Source organism: Vigna umbellata, chromosome 1 (assembly GCF_029865625.1).
Source record: "Vigna umbellata cultivar VRB3 chromosome 1, Vumbellata_1.0, whole genome shotgun sequence".
Classification (NCBI taxonomy): Eukaryota; Viridiplantae; Streptophyta; class Magnoliopsida; order Fabales; family Fabaceae; genus Vigna; species Vigna umbellata.
This window is the reverse complement of record NC_142165.1, coordinates 86,879,162-86,893,612: the sequence shown is the minus strand read 5'-3', so window position 1 is coordinate 86,893,612 and position 14,451 is coordinate 86,879,162. Positions and strand designations below refer to the sequence as shown.

Sequence of the window (14,451 nt, the reverse complement as noted above, 5' to 3'; positions counted from 1 at the left end):
GCTAACTTGTTCATCAATTGAACTCTTTGATAATTTCGTTTCATGCTGAGTAACAATTTTATCAAGAACACCACATTGAGATTGAGTTAATTTGTGAACATTTATCCTTTTCTTTATTTTTTTCAAAACCAAATTTATATATTATATTTTACATTTTCAATTGCAATTCTATAAAGTATAAAAATACAATCATAAAAAAATAAGAAATATAAAAAAAAATTGCAAAGTAAATAATAGAAAAATATGAATTACACATGGATATTTCCTAAACAGCAATTTCATATCAATTATTCACTTGAGATAGCATATACTTAAGAAAATTCAAAGAAAAATGATTAAACTTTAATATATAATAATAATCATATATAGAGAGAGAGAGGATCCAAGGGAGGGAGGGAGAGAATTTAAACTTAAAAAACTGGTTGTGCATAAAGGTTGAAATAAGTTGTGTTGTTCTACGTTTTACCATGCTTTTTAAAATTTAGGTCACGTAAAGGTTTGACTTTTACATTTAAAATAAAAATTAAAAGTATATTTAAGAATGACGCTTTACACATAAGAAAATTCTCTTTAAATAAGTTAAAATAGTCTATACTTATATATAGAGGTTAGTGAGCTTAATTCTTTTAGAAAGGCCAAGAAATATGTAATATTAAAATATTACTCTAAAAATGTTAATATAACAATTCCATCGATAAAAATAATTTTAAAAAAAAATCACTCTTTAATGTCCAAACTATTTTTAAATAAATCAAAATATATTTCATAAAATCAAATATGTTTAACTAAGTGGATTTTTCGCATGTTTTGTTTTGATCTGTTATTATTTTGACTTTTTAATTTTCTCATTAAATAAGAAAAAATAAACTAAAGTCACATTAACAAGAAAGCAGAGAAGTATGGTGGTTACACACTAGTTTCTCTGTCATTCAATTGTATGTACCTTTGGAAGCATATTAACCATAGGGTAGTATAGTATCCCTGCTGAACACTGATTTAAAGTGGAGGGGCCACAGACTCAAATGGAGTAATGCCAACCATGTTCCACGTTTTTCATCCACGTGTAGTCGTTGTTGTAGTTGGTGTTTTGGACCAAGACAATAAAACGAGAGAAAATTTGCACCATCTTTTGTTAGGATGTCCCTTTCTTGAGTTTCAAGAAGGATGTGCTCCAAAGCAAAGAGATAAATGAATGAAAAGAAAATAAAAAAAAATTTAAGAGACAATTAGATACTGAATATGTTTCGGTTCCCCGAATGGCTGAGAGACACATAAATAAGTAGTTGCAACTGTGAAGGTCGTCATTATAGCAGTAAATGATGGTGCCTTTCAAAGATAGACAAGTGCTCAATAATTCAATATTTTCCACATATGCCATCACAGTGTCTTTCAAAGATAGACAAATAAAGCTGGAAAATCAAGGCTACTTCTACTTCCAACCTTGAAACAAATGTCTCAATCAATCAATCAATCAAAGAACTAAGAAAGAAAAAAAAAAAGGAGATTCAGATGCGACAATTTCTAACACCATAGGTGGTTCTGTGTAAAGTTTTAGTTATTATACTCTTTATCTACCCTTCCCTACCCTGTGTTTGTTGGAAATATAAGAGAAACATTGTGCTATGTAACCAAGGATTTAAAAGACAACAGTTATCATGATATTGAATCTTACAAATGAACTTTATAAGAAATATAAAGGATACCAACCTCTAGTTAATTGTCATGAAATAATTTCAATGATGTATGAATAAATAAAAAGATTAATTGGCGTTATTCCAACATGTTGGCATTTTCAATGGCATAAAAAGACCTTCAAACCTTAAAAGTTACCACACAATCCATTGCATGGGGACTAAAGATTTACAGTTAACAATGCTTAGCAGTAACATATGATGTGTTAAAATAGGAAATTGGTCTCCACCATACTCCTCAAATGACTTGATGATCCAACACATTTGAGAGAATGGGATTGTGAACACAGTAGTATGGCAACCTTGTATCTAGAATGCATGAGAAATATATAAAGCCTTTCCTCTTTAAAGATATCTGGTGTATGATCCTGTTGCAACTGCATTTATGGCTGCCAAGATAGACAAACATTCCTGAGAAATATGTATGCCACTACATGTCATGCATACTGTAACATACAAAAAGTTACATGGTTCTACTTTACTTTCATCTGCACTCCAGATGAAAAGACCAAGGATATAGAATGGGAGTCATAAAAGGGTCTTTTAATTCTTCTCTATGTTATTATTTACTTCAACTCTCTAATCAAACAATGGTTTAGCAACAGACGAGCAGAAATTTCAGTGTTGATTGGCAGAACATTGACCCAGCATTACAAGAGGTTCTTACCATACAGAGAAATCAATTTCTAATGTTTTGCCAGGATTTACTAGTCCCTGCTTCAGAAGGAAAAAGCAATTCCTAAAAGTACGTAAAATTCCTTTTTACCAGTGTAACTTTTCTTTAAGTCAAGATATATCTGAAGGATTTTCCATCCCACAATTAGGAAAACATACTAATAGTCCTTGAAGGTTGCTAAACTGCTTATTCACTAAACAACTAGGTACACTAGATTGAATGATACCATGACATCCATGCTTTAAATGCCGTTTAGTTAATCGTTTAACACGATAACTAATTGAAAACAACATAATACTAGACATGAATGCAACAACAATTACGAGGCAATGATCCAGGTTCAAGTGCGGTAAGATGAAATTCTGCTATTTGAGCCAAAATTTCATAAATTCATTATTGTAGTAAGACTTGAAAGAGGAAATGAGCTTGCAATATATGCAAGTATCTGGAATGATTCCATTTATCTAACAGAACATACTTTCTAACTAGTCAGACAAAATTTACTTTCCAGGCATCCTAACCTGATTATTTGATGTTGGCTCATGTATTCTCTGAGGCTTCATGTTCAAATCAATCATTTTGGTTCCCATCATGGCATGCTCATCAGCATTTGGTTCTTGCGTCAGAATCAGGGGCATCCTGTGATTTTGCTGTTTCTCTCCCATTTTTATTTTGGGCAGTGCATTTTGTCCTCTTTTAGTCTCACTTGGATCCAGAGGTTGTGAAGCTGGGTTTTCTGACTTACCAGGTTTTTCTCCTGGAAACTATGTTGCAAGCAGACATTAAACTTTGTTGTTTTTTTAAACAAAAGGCATCACTAAGACCCTCCTAAACTGTGGCCAATTCATGTTTGCAAGGAGAGGAATACATACCTCAACTCTCTGCCTAAAAAGAAGATATCTCTCATGTGTCCTTTTACCTCCAACATGAACTATCATATCGCACTGCAAACAAAGGGAACTTCCATCTGTCTCACAATAGAAGAAAGCTGCATCCAGATTCAAAGGAAAACCAGCAAATGAGGAAAAGAAAATATTAGAATCAGAACGAGGATAGTGAAAGAAGAGTATCTACCAGGTGCATTCTCACAAATGTCGCAGCGTGGCACATCACTTGGACTTGCTAGACCAACCCTTACATGCCGGCTTGCTAGCTTATTACACATGTGAACCTGCCATCCCAATATAGTTTAAACTTTGAGCCACTGCTTGAAAGAATGCCAGGAAAAGCCAAGACTTGAAATAAACCAATTTGGATTTCATAACTACCCAAGTCCAAAGAAAGATAATCTGATAAAAGGATTTACCTATTATTAAGCAATAACAAAATAGGTGAGTCCTTCAATTTGAAGTACCACTTACACATACCATCCCATGAGTACTTATTTTTAATAAGGAACCTTCTGCTTTCTCCCGGTTCAGCCAATGATTCCAACATTTTTTTGGCATAACCAAGTGGTATTCAGAGCGCAAGCCTCGGCACAACATTAGAGTTGCGCCTTGGTATCCGATTCGACATAGATTCAAATCTTGAAATAACCTCTTTTACCTCGAAAAATATAAGGTCGTGTATAATCCGGAAGTATAGTTGACCCTTTTCCATACTTTCGACAAGAAGAAATTTTCCGACACCAAGACACGTTAGTTTTTTTAATTCAACCAGGTGATATCAAAACTCACAGGTCTAACAGATTGATCCACTAAGGGATAAAGTGTCCCCAGATGTTACAACTCCATAATACTAAAGGGAGGATCGAATCCTCGACTTGGTTAAAGGATGCAACACAACATTTGGTTCAATGATTTCAACATTGTTAAGTCAGCCAAAGTTTCGTGGATGAAAAAGAGACAAAAATCTCCACCAAACGTAACAAAATTGCTAAAATGAATTTAAAAAAAAAAACATGAAAGGTTCAGAAAAGAACATACTATATAACAGGCATTGAGGGAGCAACATGAAGGAATAAGAAAGGAGGAAGAAAAAAAGAAAAAACAGTAGTGAATGATGAGAGTTTGCACACAGTAGAGAAGCATAGTTAATGAAGTAAGAAAGAAAAGGGTGGAGAATTGCACCTTCTTATCACAGGCACGGCATAGGGCAGCCTCATCGGCGGCGCAGAAAACGATAGCGGCGGCGCTCTCACAAGCATCACAGAGCGTTCGCATAATTGAAGTTGAAGGCTTTGAATTTGAAGGTGTGTTGTTTTGCATGATCCAAGAGTGAGAGTTTGTTTATTTATTCTTAAAAATTCATAAGAACTGACACAATAAATGTGTGTTTGTGAATTTTGTTGGCCTCAGCGATTACTTCTCAGCCACAAATTGAAAGGCACTCTGTTTCGGTGTTATGTTGTGTGGCTTTGACAGCACCTCTCGCATTATTCTCCGACTCATATCGCACCTGCCTGGGACCCATTTAATGCTCTTTATTTATGCTTACACTCAAATACTGTCATATAAAACATAAATTATAACAAATTCTTTGATTCTTCTTTTCGTCTAATGATAGGTGTAATATGTCACAAACTAATAAGTGTTTATAGAATGTTTTCTTTTTTATTTTTTATGCATTGATATGTGTTTTTCTTATTCTTGTTGTTGCACGATAAAAAAAAAAGTAATTTTTTACTTTTAATTATTTTTTAGATTTGTGTCTTTCTTCAATAAAATTCAAAATCTTATACCATATTATTTCTAAATTTTGGTTAGTTGAAGATTCGACTTTTCTGATAAAATTTTAACTAAATCTAAATCTTATATTGAATAAAAATAAGTAAAACATTATAAAAGTGAGGATCAATTAATTTATTATCTTATCTTAAAGTTTTTTTTAGAAAATGATATTAATATTTTATATGATTAGACATAGATCTTATTAATATTTATTAGTATTGTATTTTTCAAGTGAATTCGATAAACTTAACATTCTCACCTTTTTATTAGTTTCAACTTTAACATTAATTTTTCACACATTTACTTTTTGTTTCACACCACTTGAATCTTGTATATGCTGATTCTAATCTAACTTGGAATCTCCAGCACTCAAAATTGAGACATAATCTCTTTTTTTATGTTATATTTTTCCATCCTTTCAATGACTTAGTCAATGTTTAGTTAATTATCATCAAATAATCTTCTCTCTCGTTCTCTTTCTTTTTTTCTATTTTCTTTAAGAAGATTTTGTCAGTTTATCTTCTTTTTGCCTTGTTACTATCACTTCAAATTACAAGTGATAATTGATTATGAAAGAATTTTTAACACTACACGTGAAGAGTGATAACACTAGTACAACGTCGAATATTTTTTATCTTTCATGTTGAATTTGAGAACGATGTCATATTAGGAGATGTTAAATTGACATCGAATTTAAAAAATTTGACGTTAATTTTGTCAAAATACTCGACATTAATTTAACGTCGAATTTTGTCAATATACTACATTAATCAATCTTGAAAAGCAGAACTATGAAGGGTAATATAGAATCAACAATAAATAACAATAACAAACAACAAACAAGTTCAATCAAACAACAAACAAGTTTTTCAAAACGAAAACGAAAACTAACCTTCAAAAGGTGAGTTCATCGGAATAAAGTGTTGCCACCAGTGAGAGAGAAAGCAAAATGCGCCTATGAAGGACAAGAACACGAAAATAATCGGTGAAAACAAAACGAAAATCAGTAGTTAATTAACATGCATTTGTATCAAATGAAAGATAAATTACATGTGATGGTCGTCAAAATTCGTTTGAAAAAAGTTTGAGCAGAGGGTCTCGCGCGCTAAGATAAAGTGAATAAATTTTCAATCTCTCGCTCAAATTTTTAGTGAATTCACTAACCTTTTGACGTCTGGCATTCGACGTTTTATATCCTTTTAAATCAAATTATAATTGTAAACGATGTTTAATAATTGCATTTATTTACAAACTTGTCACCGGTCATTCTTAACTTTGACTATTGAGTGGTTAGACGTTGAACGTGCTCTTTTTGCACTAGTATATAATTGATAAATCAATTCAATACCACACTTTGATATTGCTTAGGGATGACAAAAACATTCTCGGACACGAGTATCTGCAAATAAAATCTGCAGCGGGTAGTTACTATTCACGGATATTTACTGGTAACGAGTATTTTAATATCCGCTTCTAAATGGGTTAGGTACGGGTAGTATACTACCCAACCCGCGGGTACCCGTTATCCGCAAAAAAAAATTAATTTATATATATTTTAATTAAATTTAATTAAAAATAAAATAAAATTATATTTTATTAGGTTAAATTTAATTAAAATTAAATTTATATTTATATTTAATTTAAATTATATTATATATAATTTTATTTAAATTTTATTTTAAAAATGTATAAAATATTTTTTTTTTATTTTTTGCAGGTATCTGCGGGTACCCGTAAGTATTTTATAAACGGATATCCACGCGAGTAGCGAGTCAAGTAACGAGTACAATTTTATTTGGCAGGTTGTAGGTAGACACTATCCATACCCAACCGACCCGTTGTCATCCTATACATGTTGTTCATCACTCAATCACTTTATTTGATTAAATTTAGGTAATTTATTTTTATAAACTAATTAATCATTTCACTTTCAAAATTTATTTTTAATATTGTTTATCATTTATTTATCATTGTTATTGTGTGTGCCAAATAATGTAATTGTTATCATAATTTTTCAAAAAATAACTATAGGGAGTCGACAATCTAGTTGTATTTGGTGGTGAGAAGAGATATCACTTTATAGGTTTTATTATTATATTTTAATTTTAAAATGTTGTTTTGCTTATTAGTTGTTTATATTTTGATCGGTTAAATTTTTCCTAAAATAATACAAATCCCAAATAAAAATATGCATCTAATTTTAAAATTTGAAAAACTAATTCAATCTGAAAAGGGTGTTCTGTATACATTTGTTACTAAGACTGATATGTTAAAGTTATTTAATTTTAAACAAACTCCCATAAATAACCTTGCAGTACAAAAAATAAAAATAAAAATTATTAATCTATACTAACATAATTTCTATACTTTTTTCATCTTCCAATTTTACTCAAATAATATTTGAGAGCTACCATTGAATATATACTCCTTATTAAATATTTTCAAAAAATGTAAGATGATAAAAAGAATTATTTTCTTATAAAATAATTAAGTTCATATATAAATCAAAATTAAATTTTCAAAAATTTAAACAAGAAATTTTATATAAATCAATTTATATATAAGTTAATGTCAGATTATAGAAGGAAACAATGTTTTTCTCAAATATAAGTAATTTTTACTTCATTTCATGAATTTTTTTAATATGATTTTATTAATATTTTTACCTTTTTGTTGCACTATTTTTAATTTTACGTGATGACTTCTTAAGAAGAATATTAAGGAATAAGTATAGTAATGGAGATAATGTTTTTTAACTTTCTTAACACAATTTATATTTAATTAAAAAATTTACAATAAAAACAATACCAAAAATATTTTAAAAATTAAAATTAATAAAATTATTTCTATCCCATCCAATAATTTCATCTTGCTTAAAAAATCATGTCTAAAACAGTTTAAATATTTTTTTTTTCTCTTCTCACCATCCGAGACTCAGGACAAAACCAAGAAACCCTATATCACTATTTTTGAAAAATAATACAAAAACAAAACCTAGGTTAAACTATTTTAATTAATATTAATTTAAATTTTTGTTTTTACTGTTCCTTACTACTTACCTTTCTCAGTTAATGTAATAGCTATTTTATGAATGAGTGGATTCCACGAACAACTAAAGAACTAACTAAAATGAATTGATGACAATGTATTCTGAAAAAAACTATCCTGAAATATGTTGGGAATTGAAATCTTAAAAATACACAGTGGGATATAATGATATATGTAATGATAACTTTTAAGAATGAAATATGAAATGGAAAATAAAGTAATTTGATTTCAAAATTGTTTGGCTAACTCAACCAATGTGTGGAGCCACTAATACTAAAAGGCCATGTTAATTAATGGTATCAAATTTGCTCTATAAAACCATACAAACTATTTCTTTAATGTCAATATCTTCGAAGCTTAAGCCAATTTATCACTTATTTTTAAATTATTTTTTCGGTCCAAGCAATTTAATGTTATGCTAGCGAATGTCAAACTAAATAATTTTTAAAATAAAAATGTATTAGCATTAAGTAAGGATACTAAATAAAATATATTTTTAATATTAGTTTCATTTGCATTATGGTTGGTGTTAATGACAATAAATTAAAAAAGTTAAATTATGTTTTATTTTTAAATTAAATTTTAAATTATTTTCTTTATATTTTTTTATTGAAAATCATGTAAAACATTATTTCAATAAACAAACACGTGCACGTGAAGGTTATTTCTTACATGAAAAACCTTTTACATGTCATTTTTCGAAAAATATGTTTTATATAACTTTTATAAAATATAGAGACTAAATAATATATAATTTAATTTATGAATGAAACATAATTCTTTATAATAGTTTGTTGACAAAAAAGTATATTTAAATCGTTTAAAAATAAATTCTCCTACAAAATCTTCGTCTTTGACAGAAATAAAATATATAAAAAAATAAAAGAAAATAGAAATTATAGTGTAAATAATTATTAGATATATTGCACTCAACGAACTTGAGATCGATACATTAACTACTTTTATAGAGACAAAAAATCTCTTATCTCTCGATTGAAAGACTTATTTCAGTACACTCAATATAGTCTCACATTATTTAGAAGTTGAGGCTAATGATAGTTAAAATATACATTTCTCCTTCAGCCCTCTTAGCCTCCTTTTAAAGATAAAATTGTGACGAAGTTTCAAGCTCCAAAGCAAACAATATATTGAATGTTGTTACTATGGGCTCATAGTCGACTGAACGGTAAAGGTGCAGAAGAATCGGCCGACTAATGATATTTCTCAGGTCAGTGGACCGATCGATAAAAAGAGTCGTTAAGGTAATCAATAGTAATAACTGCCGGGGAGTTAATGAAAATAATTGTCATTTATTGACAATTAATAATCTCATTTATGGGTGATTAATGAGTTAGACTTAACGGTGCTTATTATAATTTATAAATATTTTTGACTGAACTTTGAATTCGAATAACTAAATCTTGATTACAAGATTATTACGCAAGGTCACTCATTTGAGCGTCGGAGTGTCTTTTGAAGACACCCTACCCCGCGGCTTGGACAAGGAGAAGAGAGAAAACAGCACAACTGGACATCGGAACAGACAACTTTGAATGTTTTGGATTAGGATTCTAAATCCTGCTGAAACAAATGTGATGATTGATCTTAATAATGTCACTTGACGGGCTTGGGATCAGAACATTGTCACTGTTCGGGATGAAAAATCTCCTAGTCATTGATTGAGGGGCTTGTTTTGGTATACCCAAGAGTCTCACATTGCTTAGAAATTGAGACCAAAGATAATTCAAATACTATTTCTTCCATCAACCCTCTAATGTTATTTTTAAGAACATCATATGTGATAATTGACCATAATAATGTCACTCAACGAACTTATAATTGAAACAATATATATAATAGTTTGGCCGATTGAATGACTTTATATGAATTAACAATTTTTTATCCTTCTAACCTTGTTCTTGATCTAATATGGAGATAGGGTATACTTGTTATACTAGAAATAACTAATTTGTGAGGGGTTGAAATATTAGAGGAAAGGTTATAACAATTGGAGTATTTAGAGTTATGAAGATATGATTGGAGAAAACAATCAGGCGTATGCTTTGGAGTGGCTATTTGACATTGAATTTATTGGGATCTAAATTTTCTTTGACTTGAATACATATTATTTGCAAGACGGAGGACCCGTTGATATGGTCTTCAATTTATTAAAAGTACCTTTACTAATAAATGTATGGCAAATATTTGAATACTTACTGGATTTATTACGAGATAGACTAGACATTATCAAATAACATAATGAGAAATATAATAAAAACGTTTCGAAAAAACCAGTGGAAATTTGAATTTGTTAATAGATAAAAGATGGACTTTGAGTGCATGATCCGAAAACTTGATTTTGTTATCCGTTAACTGTAGAAACTATATTATTATATTTTAATTAGAAAGTTGAACTTTAAAATGATTTATTGACTTTAAAATGATTTATTGACTAATTTTTTATAATCATTATATTTATGGTTACTATTCTCGTGATTAATTTCAAGTAGATAATATATTAGATTAATTTTCCGTGGAAGTACCTTTTTTAGCTACATTTCATAAAACTTAAACGCAAACTTTTAAATTAAGATCTAGATATAATCTTATTTAGATTTACATCTATGTATTTATTCATGAAGTTATTAAATAAGATTTTCTATCTCTCAAATTGTTCTGTATTATTTTTTTTATTTTTTATTTTTTATATCCCAATATATTTTAACAAATATATTAACTATTTATTGTGTGAACTTAAAAAAAAAATTGAAAGTAGAAAAAGAACACTACTACTTAGGTCAAATTCATGTGATTTTTTCATATTTTTAAACCCTATCCCTAGCAGGTTAAAGACCCAAAAATCAGGCCTTGAACAGTCGTGTATCATAAAAAAGTGAAGCATGTGTTCTTGTTCTGTACCTTATTTGGTACATCGGAATATAGTTGAATATTATGCAAAATAACATTTTGTTTTAGAGCGAAGTTTGTAATTTCAATGGTACTTTGTACTTGTTAAAAGTTATATCTTAATCATGAGATTAATATGTGCTCATTTTGTTGTTGGTATATTGATCTTTTATCTTATGGTTTACTTTATATTATATATATATATATATATATATATATATATATATATATATATGAGATTATAATTTTTACTATTTTTTAACAATAAATTACTTATAAAGAAATGAAAAACAGCACCACCCGGCTAGTGTGAAATAAAATACAATTCAAATGTCAATGTATATGCATTATTGATTAGAGATTATATACGCTTATTTAACCAAGAAACTACAGCCTCAAAAGGCCAATAGTAATTATAAGTTAGGCTACAAATCAGTGTTAATGAAACCATTTAACTAATTACTCAAGCCATCTTTTGGCTTTCAAGGGTTTTAGATTTCGAAATAACAACTGACATAATTTTATTTATGATCAGTATCAATATTCACACACTAATAAAAAACAAAACCAACATCTTCCATATACGCTTAAAAGATGCTTGTCAGAATAATGTGAAAAACAACCATGCAATTCACCACCCATCACATTAAGCAATATTTCATTCCACTTTAAAATTTCATATCTCTTTTTACCGTGGAAAGTTGAAGCAATTCCAAAGAATTATAATTTGAATATATATTGATTGTTTCGAATAATATTATTAAAGTTAATTATTATATATATAAGATATTATCTATTTTAGAACTTAGTTTGTTATGAATTAGTTTTTAAAAAATATATCAAAAAATGAGAGAAGAAAAAAATATTTAATTACATTTTATCTTGATTATTAAATAATGTGAAACTATTATATGTAGTAGAATGATAATGATCTTACCTCTAGTCTTCCTTTCAACCTATTCATGTTTTAAGAAAACATAAAAATAAATAAAATCCATGCAAGTAACAATTAGAACTTATTTAGACAATTCTATTGTTTGTTTATATTTTGCTTACTTTTGGTCAAAATATTTCGCTTTAAATATTTAAAAAATATATTTTATTTATGTAATAATCTCATTTATTAATTTATATAGATGATTCAAAATTATATTGGTAAAATTACTAACATGATCTTCTTTTTTTCATATAGATTTATGTAATTAGTCATTGTAATTTCTTAGCCTCACTTAGAAACATTGCTGAGAATTCGTACATAGGAGAAACATGAAGAGAAAGGATTCCACACAACATGCCAGATTCTTCAAAAGAATTAACAATTTATTTTGGTACATCCTCACACATGTTTGAGCCTTATATTAATATTAATTTGGAATCTACTACATATATGACACACACTAACCTAACTAACTAAATAATTTTGAGTAACATTTTACATATTAATAAAAATATTTGTAAAAGTATTATTACAAGTTGAGTAAAAAATTTAATAGAAAAATAAAGTTTTAAAAATATTGGTAAAATTTGCCAGTAACATTTTTGATAAAAAATGGAATTATAACATTTATTTAAAAAAATTGTAAAGTTTTTTTAATAAAATAACATTCTAGAAATGGTACTACAAATTTTGACGAAAATTTGGTTTTAGTAAAGACAATATTATAAAAATATTACTAATGTAAATATTTAAAATAAAATTATAAAAATATTACTAAAAACTTTTAATAAAGACAACGTTATAAAAATACTACTAATGTAAATAAATTATAGAAAATAAACTTTGTTTTAACAAACCCAAAAAATATGTATATTAATATTGATTTTTATCATAACGGAAACAAATTACTAGTAAGATTTAATATATTTAGTTAAATTTTAATATTTCTACAAATTATTTAAAAACTATACAGGATAAGATCGAGATGATGTCATTCTTGACAATGAAAATCATCTTAGCCTATATTTAAGGGTATCAATAAGATAATCATGATTACTTACTTGGCTTATACTCACTTACTTAAATATTCATGAAATATGTATAAAATGGTACATTATTTATGAGGTAAAATTATTCACTCATTTATTTATTACTGTCTTTACTATATTTGAAAATTTATTGATTTAAACGTAAGTGTCTGTACATCTACCTCACAATTCCACTTCCCACTAAAGAAGAATGAATCTTTTCAAACGGATCTATATATTATTCAAAATGATAAAAAATAAATATAATCATATTTATTTAATTTTTCAGAAGGCCAATATTATAAAGAATATGAGAATTAAAGTCGAAATTCATAGGTGCATAAGTAGTATAATAAATAATTATGACATTATTACGCTATATTAATATAAGCTATGTTAGGAACATGAATTTATGGTGAAGCCGAGTAGCATGGAAACATTAATAATGACTGTCTACCATATTCATAACATAACATAACATGATATAAATACCCATTACTTCTATAACTACTGTAAGCTATTAAGACGGGGATGAACGTATTCATGTGTGCTTCAGTAATATAGGGATGAAATTGGATTAAATAAGATGGAAATTATAATAAAGTTTAAAAGCATATATAAATAAAAAATAGTAGAATATCTATCTCTCTCTATATATATTTATTATTTGTAGTAATATTTTTCTTAAAATGTTATTATAATTTGTATAATATTTCTAATAAATATAACTACAAGTAATTTTGAAAGTATTAAGTGGCGTAGTGGAACAATGTACGAGTTTCTTTTCTAATGTTCGATGATGGAGCAGTTTTTGGATCTTAGCCCCTTCTATGTGTACCCTAAACTCAACATCCAAATAACAAGTATAAGTAATTATGAGGTGAATATTATTTAAAAAATACTAATTATATTTATAGTATTCATATTTATAGTATTCATATGGACGGTGACCTATGTTTATCTTTAGAATAATACATCCTCAAATATAATAAGAAAGTAGTTTAATAATAACATAATCATAAATAACAATTATAATACCAATTTTTTAATATTAGTTATGGTAGATGAATATTATTTCAATAAATTTAGATTTAGACTATTTTAGAAGAAAAATATTTAATGAATTTTATTGGATGATTATTTCTAGTATATCTATTGAAGTGGATAGGAATATGGTAATTTTTAAGTAAGGAAATCTCATATGGTAATTTTTGAGTAAGGAAATCTCCAATGCATGTGTTGTATCAAATTTTGATTCAATTATTAGTTTTTTGGTACCTTTCTTGGGTTTGAAAATGAACGTAAAAATAAAACACGAAAAGATTTTGTACGAAAAGCATAGCGTTGAAGTTCAAATTGTATTGGTGGTAAATGTAGTGCCGTAGTATACTGGTTATCTTTTTTCATACACACACGTCAACGACTGAGCCTGCAAAAGTTGGAAAAAGAAGGTACCACGTGCATGTGTTTCACCCATTTGTTTATGTTCTCT

The 14,451-nt window shown here is 28.0% G+C and overlaps 1 protein-coding gene across 2 annotated transcripts; it reads right to left on the bottom strand.

Annotated features, from left to right (window-relative positions):
- Positions 1-1,656: 1,656 nt before the first annotated feature.
- Positions 1,657-4,702, bottom strand: LOC124844407 (B-box zinc finger protein 18-like). 2 transcript variants are annotated; one of them, XM_047321343.2, is made up of 5 exons: positions 4,440-4,699; positions 3,442-3,538; positions 3,240-3,355; positions 2,889-3,131; positions 1,657-2,080 (listed from the first exon to the last, which is right to left on the bottom strand). In XM_047321343.2, the coding sequence occupies exons 1-5, from the start codon at positions 4,575-4,577 to the stop codon at positions 2,075-2,077; spliced, it is 600 nt and encodes a 199-aa protein (XP_047177299.1). In that variant the 5' UTR covers positions 4,578-4,699; the 3' UTR covers positions 1,657-2,074. The 2 variants fall into 2 exon arrangements, with proteins under 2 accessions (XP_047177299.1, XP_047177298.1); XM_047321342.2 differs by having other exon boundaries at positions 1,657-3,131; positions 4,440-4,702.
- Between the last annotated feature and the right edge of the window lie 9,749 nt (positions 4,703-14,451).